This window comes from Ovis canadensis, chromosome 14, assembly GCF_042477335.2.
Source record: "Ovis canadensis isolate MfBH-ARS-UI-01 breed Bighorn chromosome 14, ARS-UI_OviCan_v2, whole genome shotgun sequence".
In the NCBI taxonomy this organism is placed as follows: domain Eukaryota; kingdom Metazoa; phylum Chordata; class Mammalia; order Artiodactyla; family Bovidae; genus Ovis; species Ovis canadensis.
The window spans coordinates 65,599,049-65,619,838 of NC_091258.1; the positions used below are offsets into that span (position 1 = coordinate 65,599,049).

General features: G+C 53.3%; 1 protein-coding gene and 1 long non-coding RNA gene across 7 annotated transcripts in view; one reads left to right on the forward strand and one right to left on the reverse strand.

Moving 5' to 3' along the window:
• Nucleotides 1-20,790, reverse strand: part of LOC138418157 (uncharacterized) — a 33,085-nt gene that overhangs the window by 11,344 nt on the left and 951 nt on the right. For 2 of the 5 annotated variants that reach the window (XR_011248423.1, XR_011248421.1), the window contains exons 2-3: nucleotides 3,434-3,488; nucleotides 2,242-2,315 (exon numbers count right to left, since the gene is read on the reverse strand). This is a non-coding gene — a long non-coding RNA (uncharacterized lncRNA). Of the gene's footprint in view, nucleotides 1-2,241; nucleotides 2,316-3,433; nucleotides 3,489-3,737; nucleotides 3,814-4,747; nucleotides 4,920-20,790 lie in introns of those variants that run through there. The other 3 variants (XR_011248424.1, XR_011248420.1, XR_011248422.1) reach the window with 3 other exon arrangements.
• Nucleotides 415-9,908, forward strand: BCL3 (BCL3 transcription coactivator). Of its 2 annotated transcripts, none has more exons than XM_069549151.1 (9): nucleotides 415-913; nucleotides 2,561-2,714; nucleotides 6,946-7,054; nucleotides 7,241-7,445; nucleotides 7,554-7,642; nucleotides 7,817-7,894; nucleotides 8,473-8,640; nucleotides 9,029-9,146; nucleotides 9,688-9,908. In XM_069549151.1, the coding sequence occupies exons 1-9, from the start codon at nucleotides 658-660 to the stop codon at nucleotides 9,828-9,830; spliced, it is 1,320 nt and encodes a 439-aa protein (XP_069405252.1). In that variant the 5' UTR covers nucleotides 415-657; the 3' UTR covers nucleotides 9,831-9,908. The 2 variants fall into 2 exon arrangements, with proteins under 2 accessions (XP_069405252.1, XP_069405253.1); XM_069549152.1 differs by having other exon boundaries at nucleotides 424-913; nucleotides 9,267-9,908.

Genomic DNA, 20,790 nt, shown 5'->3' on the forward strand with positions numbered 1-20,790 from the left:
AGGTGGGGTCAGGGGGAGAGGAAGAGGCTGAGAGCAGACAGCGCTCCTGGGACAGACACACGGAAAGGGATGCCCAGAGACGATGGAGACAGAGACAGTGAGAACAGAGAGAGACACAGAGATAGAGAGACATCCATCCAGACCCTCGAGTCAGGGACAGTTCCAGACTGAGATACAGAGATAGAGACCTACAGCCAGAAAGAGACGTTCTCACACACACACACACACACACACACACACACACGCGCGCGCGCGGGGACGCAGCCTGAGGCCCGCAGCCGCAGGGGTGGGGACCCCGCGACCCCGCCTCCTTCCCACCCCCTGCCCGCCCCCGCCCCCCGCCGAGGCCCAGCCGCCCCGGGCGCCGCGGGGCCGGGAGGGGGCGGGCGTGGGGCGCGGCGCGGGCGGGGCGATCGGCGGGCGGCACCGCGGGACGGCGGGAGCGGCGGCGGGTCCAGGAAACCCCTGGGGCGGACGGGTGGCCCCGGGGGGGCCGGGGGCGGGGAGGCGGGCGGCCGGCACCGCCCGGGCCGACAAAAGTCCCTTCAGTTCAGCCGGCGGCAGGGGAAGTCCCGGCCCTCGGCGCAACCACCCTCCCGTGCCGCCGAGCCCAGCCGCGCTCCGGCCGCCCGCTCGGCCGCCGTCCCCGGCGGCCCCATGCCCCGATGCCCCGCGGGGACCATGGACGAGGGGCCCGTGGACCTGCGCACCCGGCCCAAGGCCACTGGACCCCCGGGCGCCGCGCTGCCGCTCCGCAAGCGCCCTCTGCGCGCGCCGTCCCCGGAGCCCGCCGCCCCGCGCGGCGCTGCGGGCCCCGTCGTCCCCCCGGATCCCCTCCGCGGTGGCTCCGACACACCGGCTGTGCCCGCGCCCCCTCACGGCCTGGCGCGACCAGAGGCAATTTACTACCAGGGTGAGTGGCTTCCGCAGGTCATGGCCGGGTGGGGGGCAGGCAGTGCAGAGGGTCACCACCCGAGTCAGGCGGCAGAGCTCCGACCTTAACACAGGGGGGCCTCGGGAGCCGAGGGACAAAAGCCAAGGTCCCAAGGACACAGAGAGGGGGTTCCTGGGGAGTTGCGGGCAGAGCCTGAGGTCCCAGGGGTGCAGATATGGGAGCTTCAGAGCGCCAGCACCTTGGGACACCAGAGCTCTAGGAAGCTGGGTGTCCGAAGTCCTGAGATCTGAGACCCACCTTAGGGAACCAGGAGACAGAGCCTAGCAGTCCAGATATTGGGTCTCAGGGAGTCAAGTCCCAGGACCACAGAATTATAAACTCTTAAGAACCCAGATAAATAGGGTTATAAGGAATCAGCAGCTGGACCCAAGAAGCTGGGGGTTTGGGGATCCTTGAACTTTATGTAGGGTCAAAGGGAGTGAGGGGAACAGAGGCTGGGGTTCTAAGAAGACATATCCCCATTTGTCAAAATCTCAGGAACCCAGACGTCGGGAAAAGATGGGAACAGAGTGAGAGTACTGAGCACCCCAATATCTGGGATCACAAAAACCCAAGGAAACCCATCCCAATACCAGGGGTCCTAAGAGTCAGCAGGACAGAGACCTGGGGTTCCAAGCACCCACTTCTGTGTGCTTGCAAGTGATCAGTGTCTCACTGGTGTCATGATGTCAGGAGGCCTTAGGGGGGATTTGGGGACTGAGGATTCTAAGAACTGGGGGGCAGGAGTGGGGAGTTCTGGGCCTAAAGGATATAGGGCCAGGGAGGATTTGGGGGTCTCTGGGCAGAAGCCCTGAGGGCACCAAGGCCTGGCATTGAACATGCAAGGACCAGGAAACGGGATTTCAGGAATGGAGCCCCCAAGGACCATGAGATGACAGAACAGGCACTAGTCTTTCCATCCTGTCTCCGTCCCTGATATCCAGGAGGGGGCAGCCTCTCCCACAGCTGTGCCTGCGTCACAATCTCCGTGTGGCCCCCAGAGCTGCAGAGACCCCAGGCCTTGGGCCTCCAGAACTTTGCTCGGTTTCTGCACCTTTCATCCCCTCAGGGTACAGCTTCAAGCCCTCCATCAGGAGGCCTGTCACTGCTTTCTCCCCTTTCCCATTCCCCAATGAAAACCTGAGCCTCAGTTTTCCCCACCTGAGTGATGGGTAGATGTAGATTTGCCAGCTACCTCGGTGCCTTCCAGCAGTTTGATCTATGCCAGATTCTGGCACTATGCACTCTCCCCAAACTCTGTACACATTCATTCCACCCCCTCCACCTGGTGCTTCATCCACCCTTACCTTCCTCAGCCACAGATTCACTCAGCAAACTGGTCCTGAGGTCCCCATGCTGGGTGATAGTGCAGAATCTTTGCCTAGTAGAAGATGAGGGGTCAGACAGAAATAAAGATAAGTGACAATATCCAAGGCTGGGGAGGGGAGCTGCAGGAGCGCAGAGGAGGGCCGTGGTAGAGGAGTTTGTCTTGGGCCTTGAGGGCTCAGGAGGAGATGCAGAAGGAACCAGGGGAAAAGGGCAGGCGACACAGAGTGAAGGCCTGGAGCTGGGGGGCAGGCTGATGATCTATGGGTTTGGCCTCATGCATGTCCTTTCTCTTACCAGGACCTTTACTGTCCCTGTACCCCACCCCGACCATGGGTTCCCCCTTTCCTCTGCTGAACTTGCCTACACCTCTGTACCCCATGGTGTGCTCCATGGAACACCCCCTGTCAGCTGACATCGCCATGGCCACGCGAGCTGATGAGGATGGAGATACGTGAGTGACAATCCCCCATTCATGGAAGGGAATAGAAGGGTGGGGAGGCCAACCCTCCTCCCACCTCACCCACCCACTGCAACACAGGGGCACTCAGCACGAGCTTTCAAGTTACCTGCACTGAGTTAGAATCCTGTCTCCCAGTCTATGCAACTTTGAGGAAGCCCCTTTCCCTTTCTGAGCCTCAGTTTCCTCTTTTGAAAAATGGGCACCCTGAGAACCCTTACCTCCCAGGACTGTTTTTGAAGCAGTGGGCTTTAAAGTTTTTACCAAAAGCCAAAAATGAGAAAGACATTTTACAGATTGACTTATTATATGAATTAGACATGTTAAGCTCCTTGCACAGAGCCTTGTAGTGCTCAATCTGTATTAATTAATGTTATTATTATCATTATTACCTTTTGCTAAGCACACACACATATATAAACTTGAAATAAAAATTGCACAGAACAAAACAGCACTCATGCTTACAACATGGGAGCTACTTTGGGGTTTTCTATTCTAGTCATGTCGCTGTTTCCTGGTCATAGCCCACTAAATTAATTTCACAATTTTTTAAGTTGATTTCACAAATCTTACGGTTTTATCATCTATTATTTGAAGGACAGGCTTCTGAGCTGCATGAAGCCACCGAGAAATCCTGCATGGGAGCATTTAGCCCAGGCCTAGCACTCAGAAAAACACTTGACCACCATGGTTATTGTGGTAATCCTACCAACCTCGGATGGAATTTCAGCTGGTCACTTTCTCACACCTCTCTGCCTCAGTTTCCCCCTGTACAAACAAGAACCACAAAATGAAGGTCTCTATGAGGCAGAAAAGAAATGATTTCAATAAAGCAATTATCTAGGAATGGGCTTGGGGACTCTGGAAACCACAGGGGAGATGCAAGGAAAGTGGAGAGGGGGGCTCTCCACCACTGGCCCCTGGGTGACTTCACATCCCCAAGCCTCAGTTTCCCTATCTGGAAATCAGGCCTCATGATCACAATGCGGATTCAATGCAGTGAAGTACAGGACTTACAGTGCATAGAACAGGGCCGGGCACACAGTCGGTGTGTTTGTTGAAACAGAGCTCCCAGGGTGGCTGTGGACTATCCTTGCGAACCCAAGCAGGACAAAGTGTCTGAGTTATAAATGTATCTTTATATATATTTATATATAAAGATAAATATATTTATACACAAAGGCCTCGGTAAAACTAGTTCCCGCCGCCTCTGGGTACCTGTGGGGTCATCTGTGAAATAGATTCAATTTGTCTCTGTCCCCAGGGGTGGTTTGTTTGCAGCCTGTGAAAGCCGGGTGCAGAAGACCTGGCACACCACTCTCCAGCCCCACGCCCCAGCCTCCCTCCCCGCCCTCCCCCCTCTCCCCCAAAGCAAACACTTCTGCCTCAGCTGCCTGGTGGGGGAAATCCCTTCCCGCAGAACTTGACCGCAGCCCAGCTGCTCTGCCTTCCCCACGTCAGCACCCGTCACTCACTCGCAGCCTCCCCCTCCTGGCGCTCCCTCTAACCTTAACCCCTTCCGCTGGGGCCGAGGCTTTACCGGAATGGGCAGCGGGCCGGGCGGGGGCGGGGGTGGGGGGACACTCTAGGTCTGGATCCCCAAAGGGGCAATGCTACGGTTGGGAGGCTGGACTTCGAGGTATTCAGGGCAGTAAGATCTCAGGACATTTGCAATCACCCACCCACCCCCTCCCAAAGGTCTGGCAGTGGGGAGCTGGAAGTCTGAGTTTCCACGAGGTGGGGGGGGAGGGGGGACGCGTTCTGAGTCCCGGAGGGCAGAAGTTTGGGGTACTACATGCCTTGACTACTGAGCGAGGAAGGCCCCGGGCGGCAGGGCAGCCGGGGGAGCCTAAAACTAGGCCCGATGGGGACAGTCTGTACCCTTCAAGAGTTAGGGCATCGTATGCCAGGGTCGCAGGAGGATGCACGCCAGGATGTGGGGGACAGAGAGGCAGCAGGATTCTGAACCCTGAGGCATGGAGTCTTAGCGAGGTCCCCTGGCTGGAGCAATTGGGGTCCTTTCTTACCCCCAAGGTAACTAGAGAGAGCTCTTTGGGTCGGGCTCCCCTCTCCGCCTCATTCGAGGATGGAAGTTGGGGTGCCGGGGTGGCCAGGGTAGATCCCCGAAGAGCCAGGCTTCCCTCCCCAGGGAGCAGGAAGCGGAGCCCCGCCCAGCAGACCTGTTACTGGAAGTCCGAGGGCTGGGCCGCCCCTCCCGTCCCCACTTCCTCCAGCCCCGCCCCACCCCCTGCGGCCCGCGCGTTTATGGGAACTCAGGCCTGGACGGTTTCTCTGAAATCATTTCTCCCTCTGCCCTCGCTTAACCCCGCCCGCCCCGAAGGGGACCCAGGCGGGGCGTCCTGAGAGATGCGGGGAGGGGACGGAGCCTTTCCCCGGGGGGCCCTGGCCCAGGTCCGACCCCTTCCCCGAGATTTCTTTTTCAAACGTGGCCCTCCCGGTTCAGTATCCGGGTTCAGCGTTTCACCTGCAGAATCTTCCTGGGAGCTGGGAGCTATTGCGGGAGACACTTTACCGAGGAGAAACCCGAGGCGGTAAAGGGCCACGTGACTTTGCCCACGCTTCAGGGCAAGAGAGATTTACAACCCTGGCTCAGCCCCCGCAAAGCCCTCAGGTGCGGCAGAACTTCTCTGCCTCCAGCATTTAGGAGGTGGATTCTAGAAGTCTGTTCCGCCGTGGGGAGGACCACCGTTCACCTCTCTTAGCCTGGCCCAGGTTTGGCAGCAAGCAGCGGCGGGTGAGAAGGAAGTTGACCCCAGTAAGTGGCCTTTAAATAGAGGTTGTGGGGCCTGTGTAACTTCAGCCAGCCTTATGGACTCAGCGCCAGCGTCCCCCTATCCCCCTACAGTCATCCCAGATTGTCTTCAGCTCTGAATGGCTCTTCCAGCTTCGGGGGCCCTGAGAAGCTGGCAGGAGGTTTAAAGGGTTCTCCAGCTCAGTGCCCTAGGGGATGGAGACAGCAGGACTGGGCAGAGGGAGAATTCGAGGTGCTCTGTAGTTTCAGCTGGGCCTCAGGGATCCCGCAGGGAATATGGCAGCTGGAGCGGCCTTTCAGAGAGTTGGGCCCAGAAGGCTGGGCCTTCTATGCCCACACGGACCAGTCAGCGGATGCCACTGGGTGGCGTCTACCCACCCCCATGACCTGGGCAAGCAGCCCTTTTCAGCAGCGGGTAATTCCCAGAGAGGGCCGAGACTTGACAACCTTCCCAGAAGCTGAGGAAATGGAGTCCTTCAGTCCTAAAGTGGGGATCTGGGTTGCGCAGTCAGGCCTCCCAAGCAATGACCGTCATCCCTGTTTGTCCCACCTGTGCCGTCATCTCCCTTCTGGACAAAACTTGCCCCATGTACCTACTCTTGGGTTGGAGGCTGAACGTGATCTCCAGTCACCACAGATGGAGACCATCCAGTTCATCCCCAACCCATTCCACAGATGAGAAAACTGTGGCCTGGAACGGGGTGAGCACATGGTCCCCAGCTTCAAGGATGGTCAGGGAGCCTTGAGAGGGCCTCATCTATTCAGGGTGTTTGTGGAGCACTTTCTCAGCACCAGCCACTGTCGTAGGCACTGGAAAAATGCTTTACCTGGTGGAGCTGACATTCTATCGAGGGAGATTCAGACAGGAAACAAAGTGTAAGATGTCAGGTGATGATGTGGAGGAAAATAAAGCCTGGGGGTGGGAGGGAGCCGCTGCCGTACCATTTTAGCAGAGGCCCCAGTGAGGGGAGTTAGCTCTAAAGATATGGGGGCGGGGGAGATACTGTTCCTGGCAGAGGGAACTGCCAGTGCAAAGGCTTAGGAGGCAAGCATGCTTGGTATGTTTGAGGGACAGCAAGGAGGCTAGTGGCCAGAATGAACTGAGGAGAGTGAACAGAGATGACATCAAAAGAGGGAGAGACAAGATCACCCCTGGGCCTATGGGCCATGGTGAGGACTTTGAGAATTCCGTGCAGAAAAGGGGCATGATCTGACTTAGGTTCTAAAAGGGTCTCTCTAGCTGCTATGTGGGGAGCAGACAGCAGGGCACTGTGGAAGTAGAGGCCAGTAAAGAGGGAGATGATGGTGTCTGAACCAGGATGGAGGGAATGGGGAGCAGTGGTTGGATACCCGCGTCACTTCTAAAGCATCCTGCACATTCTGGAGTTAGCACTGCTAAGCGTACAGGGGTGAGAGGTGAGCACTCTCATGCCTGTGATTCTCCACCCCCAGGCCACTCCACATTGCCGTGGTGCAGGGCAATCTGCCAGCTGTGCATCGCCTCGTCAACCTCTTCCAGCACGGCGGCCGGGAGCTGGATATCTACAACAACCTCCGGCAGGTGAGGCTGGGGACCTGAGTCCTAGGGGAAGAAGAGCTGGGGGCCCTGACGCTTGAATCTGAGGGAGGAGGTGCTCAGATTTCTGGTTCAGACGACTGCTAGGGGTCAGGACTCGGAGACTCTGAGGGAGGCAGGACTGGGTCGCAGGGCAGGAAATAGGAGTCCCTCACAGTCTCTCTTCCCCAGACACCGCTACACCTGGCTGTGATCACCACCTTGCCGTCTGTGGTCCGGCTCCTGGTGATGGCCGGTGCCAGCCCCATGGCACTGGACCGCCACGGCCAGACGGCAGCCCACCTGGCATGCGAGCACCGCAGCCCCGCCTGCCTGCGGGCCCTGCTGGACAGCGCGGCCGGGGGCACCATGGACCTGGAGGCCCGCAATTACGATGGTGAGCACCTACCCGGGCGCTGGGTGGGGGCTGTCTGGTAGGACCTGGAGTCCTTCTGAGGCTGCAAAACCCCAGGCCTACGTTTAACTGAGTCTCCCGCTCCTTCAGGGCTCACCGCCCTGCACGTGGCCGTGAACACCGAGTGCCAAGAAGCGGTGCTGCTCTTGTTGGAGCACGGCGCGGACATCGACGCGGTGGTGAGCGCGCTTGGGCGGGGATGGGGACGCCTGGAGGAGCAGAGAGGGGCGGGGCCAACGGAGCAGGCTCGAAGTACCTAAGGAAACAAATGCTGGACCCAGCCGTTGGGATGCGGGCCTCCAGCAGCTTGGGCAGAGCAAGGGGACGCTCAAAACTTTCCTTCCTTGCCGCAGGACATTAAGAGCGGCCGCTCCCCACTCATCCACGCCGTGGAAAACAACAGCCTGAGCATGGTCCAGCTGCTGCTGCAGGTGGGTACGGCCCCTTTATGTGGCCTCTCGCCCACCGTCTCCTCTGGCCCTGACCGCCTGTCGCTCCATCCCTGCCACCGACCCCTCCTCCTTCCAGCTCTTGCACTTGTGCTTGCTACGCCTCCAGCCCCGACCCTTCCTCCTAGGCCTCCTTCCGCCAACCCTAGGACTTCACTCCTCCAGACTACGAACCAGTCCTGGGCCATTTCGCATTCCTTCCTCTAAACCCCCAAAACGTTCCAGGCCCCTCCCAGCTAGAGTCTTGCTGACCCTTGTCTTCCGGCTTTGGCGCAGTCCCCGCGCTCCTTCCGCCCTCACTCCGTCCACGATCAGGCCCAGACCACTGTACCCGTCTCTTCTCTGACCCCGCCCCCTTTGCCTTGGCCGTGGCTGCGGAGTCCATGGCCAACGGATTCGGTGCCGCCCCCCCGACCCTCTTGGTCCCGCCCCTGTTTCCAGTTTCCACCCTTCTCTGACTGTCCCCGGGTCTGGCCCCGCCCCAGTGTGTGGCCCCGCCCCCTGGGTCCCGCCCCCTTCCACCCAGGCGGTGGTCCTGACTCGCGCCTCCCCGCCCGCAGCACGGCGCCAACGTGAACGCGCAGATGTACTCCGGCAGCTCTGCGCTGCACTCGGCGTCCGGCCGCGGGCTCCTCCCGCTCGTGCGCACGCTGGTCCGCAGCGGCGCAGACAGCGGCCTCAAGAACTGCCACAACGACACACCGCTTATGGTGGCGCGCAGCCGCCGGGTGAGTGCGCACGCTGGTGGCGGTGGGGGGTTGCGGGAGTTGGTGGGGGGTCAGGGCTGAATGGGGGGTGGTTCTGTGCCCGAGCGCCGGTGTGCAAGGATGGGACAGATGAGTGGCATGTGTGTGCAAGGGATGCGGCAGTGTGCGTGTGCGCGTAAGTGTCAGGGCGTGGAGGCGAGCCGGTGCAGCCTGACGCATGGGTGTGAGTTCTAGGCAGAGGAGAGACTGAGGCCCGAAGAAAAGAAGTGACTTGCCCTCTTGCACGTCCTGAGGGAGAGGCGAGGCTCCCTGAGCTAGGAGACTCAGGAACCGGGAACCGGGAGAAATGGAGAGAGGCAGGGCTGTGTGGGCAGGGCTGGCCCGGAGGTGATCATGCAGCGTCCCACAGGTCATCGACATCCTGAGAGGCAAGGCCACACGGCCTGCTCCGGCATCCCAGCCGGAGCCTTCCCCGGACCGGAGCACCACCACGTCCCCTGAGAGCAGCAGCCGCCTCAGCTCCAACGGTGAGAAGCCAGCCCTCAGGCCAGCCCCCGAGCTCCCAGAACCCAGGGGCCGGGACCCCCAGCCTCCTCCTCCCTGGCTCTGGCCGCCCTCACCCCCTCGTCTCTCTTCTCTTCCCGCAGGCCTTCTGTCAGCATCACCACCCTCCTCGCCCTCCCAGTCTCCCCCCAAGGACCCTTCTGGATTCCCCATGGCTCCCCCCAGTTTCTTCCTTCCTCCCTCATCTCCACCGACCTTCCTGCCCTATGCCGGGGTCCTCCGAGCCCCTGGCCGGCCGGTGCCCCCCTCCCCAGCTCCAGGAGGTAGCTGAGAGGAATGGGGGGGCAGATCTTGGACTCGTGAGGAGGGACCTCGCTACCCTGTGGGGTCAGCCTCCTGGAAACTGTGAAGATCTCACTCTGCCCCCCCCCCCCACCCAGTCTTCTGGATCAGGATTTGCACAGAGGCACATATATCTACCCATAAACCCCCTCTTCTCAGCACGGATATTCCTCCATCTCAGCCCCGCCCCCAACCCAGGACTCTTACCCTCATTTTTCTCAGGCATCCTGGTCTCCCAGTCTTTCGTCTGGAACTGCCCCCCCAGAACGTTCATTTCCTTCTCCTCTCCCCGAGCTGGTGGAACCAAGGAACAGCTCTCCCTTCTGCACTCAACCCACTTCAGAGAGGAGGGAGAGATGGGCTGACTCCAGGCACTGATATCCATGTAAATTATTAGGTGTTTTGGTTGGATTTCTTTTGTAATAAACTATTTTTGTACCATATCCCTGGCTTTGCTGGGTCTCTTACATGAGGAGGTTGGGAGGAAGTGTGAGTGTGTCTGTGTGTGTGTTTGTGTGCACACGCACACACCTGGATGCCATATCCAGCTGACTCAACATGAGTCTTAGACTGACAATGACAGGTGTGGGCGATGCTGGGACTTCCGGGCGTGTCGTAAACACCGTTGTGTCACTGTGCCATTGTGTTCGGAGAGTGATGTGAAGTGTGATATCTTTCCAGAGGACCCTATTGGATTCCATAGTAGCCTTGGGGGTGTGCACGTGTGTGTCTCTGAAGGACTCTGCGGTCTGTATGGTCCCTGTGGTGCCACAGCTGACTGTGTTGACCCGTTGTAAACTGTTAATTCCGGCTGTCTCTGGGTCTCCATGCATGAGTGTTCTTAACACTGAGACCTGCAGTTATTGTGTGATTGTTTCTGTGTGAGCACTATGCTTTGTGTGTCACATTTATTCAGTGGCTCCAGGGCACCCCCCCTCACCAACATACATGCATACATACATATATATATATATACACACACACATATATACATGTGTGTATATATACATATATGGGCTTCCCAGGTGGCACTAGTGGTTAAAGAACCTCCCCTGCTGGTGCAGGGGCCATAAGAGACACGGGTTCAATCAGGAAGATCTGGAGGAGAGCATGGCAATCCACTCCAGTATTCTTGCTAAAGAATCCCAATAGACAGAGGAGCCTGCTGGGTTACAATCCATAGGGTCACAGAGTTGAATATAACTGAAGCAATTTAGCACCTGTACACACACACACACACACATACATATATACATATGTGTATATAATTATGCGCACACACACATATTTATATAGGCCTCACTGTGGGGCGTGTGGGATCCTAATTCCCCGACCAGGGATTGAAACTTCGCCCACTGCATTGGAAGACAGATTCTTAACCACTGGCTCCCCCACCCTGGGAAGTCCCCAGATATATTTTTGACTCTGTGGACACCTTTCTTAGGTATCAGTCAGGGTTTGCATTCATTCCCTGTTGCCACTCTAACAAAGCACCCCAAATTCAGTACCTTAAAACAGCACAACTTCATCCTCCTACAGTTCTGGAGGTCAGCAGTCCAAAATCAGCCTCACCAAGTCAAAGTGCCAGGAGAGCTGCTTCCCTCTGGAAGCCAGAGAGGAGAATCTGTCCCCTTGCATCATCCAGCCCACAGAGGCCACCTGCGTTCCTTGGCTTACGGCCCCGTCCTTGTATCAGAGCAATTTCTGTCTTCCAATTGCACATCTATTCTGATCTCCTGTCTCCCTCTTACGAGGTCCCTCTGATTCCCTGGGGTCCACCCAGATAATCCAGGATAACCTCCCTTCTCAAGACCATTAACCTCCTCACATCTGCCAAATCCTTTTTGCCATATAAAGGAACAGTCACAGATTTCCAAGGGTTAGGATGTGGATATCATTGGGAGTTTTATTCAGCCAACTCCTTGGCTTCAGTCAGAGAAACAACATTACTAGCAAAAGGTATATGGATAAAAGATTCGATAAAGGGATTTGCTTGGGGACTTCCTTGGTAGTCCAGTGCTTATGACTCTGCACTCCCAATGCAGGGGGCCTGGGTTCAATCCTTGGTCAGGAAACTAGATCCCACATGCCACAACTAAGAGTCTGCATGCTACAGCTAAAGATCCCACATGCTGTAGCCAAATAGGCTAACATATAAATAATAAATAAATTTATTCTCTAACAGTTCTGGAGGCCAGAAGTTCAAAATCAAGGTGTCAATAGGCCACACTCCCTCCAAAGCCTCTTGGAGAGAATCCACCCTTGCCTCTTCCAGCTTCCAGTGGCAGCTGGCATTCCTTGGCTTGTGGCCGCATCACTCCCATCTCTACCTCCCTCTTCACGTGGCCGCCTTCTCTGTGTATGTGTGTCTTCTTTTCTGTCCCTTATAAGGACCATTTTCATTGGGCTTAGGACCCACCCAGACCCCATCCAGCACATGATCTCATTCTTGACATCCTAACCTGAAGCGCATCTGCAAAGACCCTTTTTCCAAATAAGATCACATTCACAATTTCTGGGGTGTTCAGAATGTTTCCTTGGGGGAGGCCACCATTCAACCCAGGGCTTCTCAGGTAGTGCTAGTGGTAAAGAATCCGCCTGTCAATGCGGGAGATGCAGAAAATTCCCCTGGAGGAGGGAATGGCAACCCACTCCAGTATTCTTGCCTGGAGAATCCCGTGGACAGAAGAGCCTGACAGGCTGCAGTCTGTGGGGCTGCAAAGAGACAGAACTGAGCGCACACACACACACACACACACACACACACGCACGGCTCAACCCATTACATGGGGGACTTTTGGGCGCTGTAAGCAGCTGCATGTGAGAACTTCCCTTGTGATAATCCCACCACATGAGCAAGGTCATGTGCAATGACTGGTCTCTCCAGCAGACAGTGAGCTCTGGGAGGGCAGTGTCCTCTTGCTGCCTGACCCACAGCAGCGAGCACACTGCCTGGCACGGAGCAGACCCCTGAGAAATGATGGCAGAATGCACCACGGTGTCTGTGATTCTTCATGACTGTGTCTGATCCCTTGTCCCACTGTGTGGCCAGCGTGGGGGCAAATATCAGCAGCAATGTATCGACCACGCGTGCTAAGTCGCTTCAGTCACATCTGACTCTTTGAGACCCTGCGGACTGTAGTCCGCCAGGCTCCTCTGCCCGTGGGATTCTCCAGGCAGGAATACTGGAGTGGCTTGCCACTCCCTCCTCCAGGGATTGAACCCCTGTCTCTTACGTCTCGTGTACTGGCAGGTGGGTTCTCTACCACAAGCACTGCCTGGGAAGTCCTGCATTGACCATAATGGTGCCCATATTCCAGATGGGAAAACTGAGACTCACAGAGAGCAAGCTGCCTGTCCAAGGCCAGGTCTGCTGCCTCCTAAACCCATGTTCACAGTCCCTGGGCCCTCTTGACTCACAGGAAGGTAGTGTGTGGTTGTGTCCATTATTTTAAGTGTGTGCGTGGGCACCTGTGTGTGGAAAGGAGAGCAGGTGTGTGATTGAGAGCACAGGCCCTGGAGTCAGAACTGGGTTCAAGTCCTGCCCTTCTGCTCCCTAGCTGTGTGACCTGGATTGGGTGACTTTCACAGCCCTGAGCCTCCACATCCTCAACTGTAAAATGGGAATAATGTCCACTTCTCGGGGTCAATGGGTTGACGATGGTGTGATGAGAGGAGAGGAACCAGCCTCATCTTTGGCCTGGAATGTGTGTGTCAAGATCTCCTTGTATCTGTGGGTCCAGACGGTGGGTGATGTGCCTCTTTGTGTGTGGGAAACTATCTCTGGGTTCAAAAGCTGAACCCAGCCCCTGACCTTGGCAAGCTACTTCTCTAAAACAAAGGATCTGGCTTCTCCACGAATGGAAATCCCCACTCAGCCTCCTGACCTTGGGACTGGGCACGTGTCCTTCCACACCAAGCCCCCTTCCCCTGAAGAAAGGCAGACTCCTAGGAGGTAGAGAGGAGGGTCATAGAGAGGGTCTCCAGCCCCCGTACACCAGCCCTCCCAGAATTAAACACGCCTCCCTCAACCAGTGCCACCAAGACCGTTCTCATCTGTGAAAGTCCGTGCATTCTTGAGCCAGAAGTCATACTTCCGAGGCAGTTCTCCACGAGCCTCACTCCTGTTGGAAAGTTTCACTTGTAACCACCACCCTGGGCAAGCCCGCACGCTCAGTCAGAGAATATCACCTCCAAGTGCCTGCATTGCTGTTTCTGGGTGCTGTGCTCAGTCACTCAGTTGTGTCTGACTCTTTGCAGCCCCATGGACTATAGCCGCCAGGCTCCTCTGTCCATGGGATTTCCCAAGCAAGAATACTAGAGTGGGTTTCCATTTCCTTCTCCAGTGGATCTTCCCGACCCAGCAATCGAACCCTTGTCTCCTGCATTGGCAGGTGGATTCTGTACCACCAGCACCACCTGGGAAGCTCCAAGTGCATGCAAGAAATCTTCCAAATCTTAAATATGGGTGCTATTCCCCTCAGATGCTTTTAAGAGCATTAGAACTAAACAGAGTGCATCAGCTGGTTGGTAAGGATTTGATGAGAGTGTAGGTGTGAGCTCCAGGTATGTGAGCAGACCCTGAGGTCAGCCACACCTCCATTTAACAGAAAGGGAGACTGAGGCCCAGAAAGGGGAGACTCTGACTTGCTGCGATGAGTCCGGGATTCCAGGATTTACCTTCACCAAGCGATGGAATTCATCATCAAGAGTGCAACCACCAATACCGTGTACCTTCTGATATGATGCTCAGAGAAGGACACAGCATCAGTTTTATAATAGTCCTGCCACCAGAATCTGATCACTAGGAAATGTCGGACAAACCCAATCCTAGACATTGTTACAAAAGAACTAAGAAGTGGCCTGCGGTCGATCCAAAACGTCAAGTTCATGAAGCACGAAGATAGGCTGAGTGATTGTACCAGACTGAAGGACACTAAAAAAGACATCAAACCTAAGGGCATGAACTTCCCTGGCGGTCCAGCGGCTAAGACTTCGCCTTCCAGTGCAGCGGGTGTGGGTTCCATCCCTGGGGGCGGAGCTGGTATCCCACATGGCATGTGGCCAAAAACCCAAAACATAAAACAGAAGCAATATTGTAACAGATTCAATAAAGACTTTAAAAATAGTCCACATTAAAAAAAAAAAAAAAACACCTAAATGCAGCTTGTGATCTCAGATTGAATACGGGACTGAAAAAAATAGCTTGCTATGAAGGATAGTTTGGGAACAACTGGAGATTTGAATATAAACTGTGTGTTAGATGTCAGTATCGGATCACTGTTAAATGTCCTGCTGTTGATAACCATACGGTGAATGTGTAAGATAATGCCCTTAGATTCTAAGCAAAAAGGCATAAAATCTGAAATTTACTCTCAAACTGTTCGAGAAAAGGAGAGCAAATAATTAAGCAAATTGGCAAACCGACAACTGGTCAATCTGGGTGAAGGGTATACAAGGCGTCTTTGTCCTATTCTTGCGACTTTTCTGTAAGTTTCCAATGATTTCGAAACAGAGAAGAGTCTGCAAATTAAAAGTCATGGTTTTAAGGCTCCACGTTTCTAAGAGGATAAGTCTGTGCATGCATCTGTGCTCAGACCTCGGGGAGTCGCAAAAGTGAACTTGCTGCTTCAGACTGCTTTGGGGTGTGACCTGGGTTTTAGGGTGTGTTTAAGGTCTAGGGATGTGGTCAAGGCCCTGGGGGCGTGGCCAAAGTTTCAGGCATGGCCAGAAGGAGGGGCCGGCCAAATCCTTGGGTGTGGACAGATTCTCAGAGGTGTGGCCAGAGTCTACCAATAGGGCCTGAGAAACTGAGTTCCCAAGGGAGGAGTAAATCTGTGCATAGAGCGCCCTCTTGTGGCTACCCTGGTGTGTGGCCTCCACTTTTAAAAACTTGAGTCGCTCAGTCGTGTCCGACTCCTTGCGACCCCATGGACTGCAGCACGCCAGGCCTCCCTGTCCATCACCATCTCCTGGAGCTTACTCAAACTCGTGTCCATCGAGTCGGTAATACCATCCAACCATCTCGTCCTCTGTCGTCCCCTTGTCCTTCTGCCCTCAATCTTTCCCAGCATCAGGGTCTTTTCAATTAAGTCAGTTCTTCACATTAGGTGGCCAAAGTATTGGAGCTTCAGCTTCAGCATCAGTCCTTCCAATGAATTTTCAGGACTGATTTCCTTTAGGAAGGACTGGCTGGATCTCCCTACAGTCGAAGGGACTCTCAAAGAGTCTTCTCAAAACCCCATGTCAAAAGCATTAATTCTTCGGTGCTCAGCTTTCTTTATGGTCCAACTCTCACATCCATACATGACTACTGGAAAAACCATAGCTTTGACTAGATGGACCTTTGCTGGCAAAGTAATGTCTCTGCTTTTTAATATGCTGTCTAGATTGGTCATAACTTTTCTTCCAAAGAGCAAGTGTCTTTTAATTTCATGGATCCACTCACCATCTGCAGTGATTTTGGACCCCAAGAAAATAGTCTGTCACTGTTTCCACTGTTTCCCCATCTATTTGCCATGAAGTGGTGGGACTAGATGTCATGATCTTAGTTTTCTGAATGTTGAGGTTTAAGCCAACTTTTCCACTCTCTTCTTTCACTTTCATCAAGAGACTCTTTAGTTCTTCTTCACTTTCTGTCATGAGGGTGGTGTCATCTGCATATCTGAGGTTATTGATATTTCTCCCAGCAATCTTGATTCCAGCTTGTGCTTCATCCATCCCAGCATTTCTCATGATGTACTCTGCATATAAGTTAAATAAGCAGGGTGACAATATACAGCCTTGATGTACTCCTTTCCCTATTTGGAACCAGTGTGTTGTTCCATGTCCAGTTCTAACTGTTGCTTCCTGACCTGCATACAGATTTCTCAAGAGGCAAGTCAGGTGGTCTGGTATTCTCATCTCTTATAAGAATTTTCCAGAGTTTGTTGTGGTCCACCCAATGACAAGCTTTGGCGTAGTCAATAAAGCAGAAATAGATGTTTTTCTGGAAGTCTCGCTTTTTTGATGATCCAGCGGGTGTTGGCAATTTGATCTTTGGTTCCTCTGCCTTTTCTAAATCCAGCTTGAACGTCTGGAAGTTCACAGCTCATGAACTGTTGAAGCCTGGCTTGGAGAATTTTGAGCATTACTTTGCTAGCGTGTGAGATGAGTGCAATTGTGCAGTAGTTTGAGCATTCTTTAGCATTGCTTTTCTTTGGGATTGGAATGAAAACTGACCTTTTCCGGTACTGTGGCCACTGCTGAGTTTTCCAAATTTGCTGGCATATTAAATGTGGCACTTTCACAGCATCATCTTTCAGGATTTGAAGTAGCTCAACTGGAATTCTATCACCTGCACTAGCTTTGTTCATAGTGATGCTTCCTAAGGCCCACTTGACTTTGCATTCCAGAATGTCAGGCTCTAGGTTGGTGATCACACCATTGTGATTATCTGGGTCGTGAAGATCTTTTTTGTATCATTCTTCTGTGTATTCTTGCCACCTCTTCTTAATATCTTCTGCTGTTAGGTCCAAACCACTTCTGTCCTTTATTGTGCCCATCTTTGCATGAAATCACTCCCTATTTCCCTCTAACTCCCTTCCTTCAGCCCCAGGCAATCCCTAATATACTTTCTGTCTCTGTAGATTTGCCTATTCTGGACATTTTATATAAATCAAATCATATAACGTGTGGTCTTTTGACTGGCTTCTTTTACTTTAGCGTAATGTTTCTGAGGTTCATCCATTCCTTTTAATGGTCAAATGATATTCCATCGTATATTGCATTCAATTTACCCATTTATCCATTCTCATCTGACAGACATTTAAGTTGTTTCCACAAATCTTTGTGTGGATATATGTCTTTAAATGTTATCTCTTTCTTTTTGGCTATGCTGGGTCTTCATTGCTACACGGGCTTTTATCGAGTTGTGGCAAGTGGCGGGGGTGGGTTCTCTCTAGTGGCGGTGGACAGGCTTCTCATTGCAGTGACTTATCACGTTGTGGAGCAGGGGCTCTAAGCCGTGCAGGCTTCAGCAGTTGCGGCTTGAGAGCTCAGTAGTTGTGGCTCCCAGCTCTGCAACACAGGCTCAATAGTTGTGGTACACGGGCTTTCTTGCTCCAGGGCGTGTGGGGTCTTCCCGGATCAAGGATCAAACCTGTGTCCCCTGCATTGGCAAGCAGATTCTTTACCACTGAGCCACCAGGGAAGCTCCTGGATGTATGTTTTTAATTCTCTGCGATAGGTCGAGATAGACATGGAGCTCCTGGACCATGTGATGACAGTGTTTAACATTTTGAAGAACTACCAAACCATTTTCTGCAGCAGCTGCAACATTTTACATCCTCACTAGCAGTGCCTGAGTCTTCCAGTTTCTTCACAGCCTCTCCAATACTTGTTATTGTCTGTCTTTGGAGAAGGGAGCGCTGCACAGCTTGTGGGATCTTAGTCCCCAGACCAAGGATGGCACCTATGCCCCCTGCATTGGAAGCACAGAGTCTTAATCACTGGACCACCAGGGAAATCCTAGTATCTGTATTTTTTATTACAGCCTTCCTGGCAGGTGTGAAGTTGGATCTCCTTGTGGTTTCGATTTTCGTTTCCCTGACTGATCATGTCTTTTCCAGTATCTTTTCTTATCATCACTTTGTTTGTATCCGCTTTGCAGCTACATGAACTCTTAACCAGTTTGCCATATGTGATCCAGATATTTTTAAAGCATTAACGATATCCTCGGAGTCCATCTTTTCCCTTTGCTGTGTCTTACATTTTGTGCTCAGCGTTACTACTCATGGTTTCATCCTATTATCACAAACAATGCATTCCCCAGGTAATCTAGTGTACTGGTTTCGCAATTTTTCTTACTTGGTATAAAAAAGGACGGAATGGCCACCCACTACGGTATTCTTGCCTACAAAATCCCACGGACAGAGGAGCCTGGAGGGCTAGTCCACGGGGTCGCAAAAAGAGCGGGACATGACTGAGCAGACACATGTAAATAACATTGTGTTATACTAACTCCTCTGTACTTGCTGGTTTGTGTTGTTTTTTTTTTTTTTTTCCTAAAGTCATTGTATTAGTTTCCTGTTGCTGCTGTAACAAAGAACCACGAACTGAGTGGCTTAAAACAACACATTTCTTTCACCGTCCTGGGGACCAGAAGCCCCAGATCAGTGTGCTGGCAGGGCGCCACTCTCTCTGAAGGCTCTAGGGGAGTGTCCTTCCTTGCCTTTTCCTGGCTTCTGGCTTCTGCCAGCAATCCTTGGTTTTGTCACATGGCTTTCTCCCAGGCAGTATACCTGTTTTTGCGTCCCAGTTTCCAGTCATACTGGACGTAGTGTGTGTATACTCAGCCGCTCAGTCGTTCTCAATTCTTTGTGACCCGGTGGACTACCGCCCACCAGGCTCCTCTGTCTATGGGATTTTCCAAGCAAGAATTCTGGAGTGGGTTGCCATTTCCTCCTCCAGGGGATCTTCCCGACCCAGGGATGGAACTCGCATCTCTTGCGTCTCCTGCATGGGCAGGTGGATTCTTTACCACTGGGCCACCTGGGAAGACTGGATGTATGGCACACCTCATCTAAACTTGGTTAAAGCCTACAAAACCTCATTTTCTAGCTCCATTCATAGGTTCTAGTGGACACAAATGAGGGAGGGGAACTATTCAACCCGGTAACACTCATCATTACGTTTTTACGATTCACACTATTGGAATGTGTGTCCATTTCATTCATTTGGACTGCTGTATGGAAGTCCTTTGTGAAAGGATACCACAATGTATTCATTCCTTATCCTCACAGTGAAACTTGCCTTGTCTTCAGTTTTCTCCATTTCCGACAAGGCTGCAATTGATATCCCTGCACCTGTCTCCTGGAGTTTTTTAGGGCAGTATTTTTCAACCTGCCCAACAAGATCCATTAGTGGGTTGTGAAATCAATTTAGTGGGTTGCAAACACAATTTTTCCTTTAATGAAATGAAATTAACTAGAAGATATGAGAGCGCATGTGCATAGATGGGGTAAGGCTTGCCCCGTGGAACTGTTTCAGGTATATAATGTCTCAATGTGAGCAAAAGTGTTTCCAAGCCATGGCTCTGAAGGACGGAGCTGGCAATGGACTTACCCTGCCAAGGCTTTGTTGGATCCTGTCAAATCACTCTCAAACCTGATTTGTCCATTTATACTTCCATCAACTCTTGGTCATCACTTGGCATGGTCAAAATTTTGAATTTTTGCCAGGCCAGTGGGTTGTCACCCTGCTTGCTTCCTGGAGGTGGAAACAGGCTCAGAGAGAGCAGGAAGTCAAGGAGCTGGGAGGTGGACCCTTCTGTCCTGACCACAAAGACCCAACCTTCATTTAGTTTGAGATGAAAATTCAAAGATTCCACAAATTAAGGATTCTCAGGTTCTAAGAGATAAGGGATGGGGGCTGAGGAGGGAAGTAGAGTGCGATGGGGGCCTCAGATCTTACCCTAAACCTTCTCCCTCTCCTCCTACCTCAGTTTTTGAGAATTCAGTGAGAAAATGTAATGCCTGACACACAGGGCTCGACAGAGAGTGTTAAATAAATGCCTTGTTGCTGCTCTTCAGCCACTCGGTGGTTTCTGACTCTTTGCGACCCCATGAACTGCAGCATGCCAGGCCTCCCTGTCCTTCACCATCTCCCGGAACTTGCTCAAACTCATGTCCATTGAGTCGGTGATGCCATTCAACCACCTCATCCTTGTCGTCCCCTTCTCCTCCTGCCTTCAATCCTTCCCAGCATCAGGGTCTTTTCTAATGAGTCAGCTCTTCACATCAGGTGACCAAAGTATTGGAGCTTCAGCTTCAGCATCAGTTCTTCCAACGAATTTTCAGGGTTGATTTCCTTTAGGATTGACTGGTTTGATCTACCATTATTATTACTATTATTCTCTGATTAGAAATTCTCTGTGCTGTGTGCTTAGTCGCTTCAGTCGTGTCCAGCTCTATGTGACACCATGAAGTGTAGCCCTCCAGGCTCCTCAGTCTATGGGGATTCTCCAGGCAAGAATACTGGAACAGGTTTCCATGCCCTCTTCCAGGGGCTCTTCCCAACTCAGGGATCGAACCCAGGTCTCCCGCACTGCAGGCAGATTCTTTACCGTCAGAGCCACCAGGGAAGAAATTCTCTAGATATGGGCACATTTGTAATCACAGGTAGGCCAGTTTCCTGGCCGGGGCGTGGCCAGGAAGCCAGGGGGCGTGGCCTGGATCCCTTGAGGGACGGAGGGACGGTCCGACCTACCAGGGCCCAGCGTGGCTGCCCAGCGCGCAGCCCTGGCTGGGTAGCAGCTTCTCTCCAGCCCTGCTCTGGGCAGCTGCT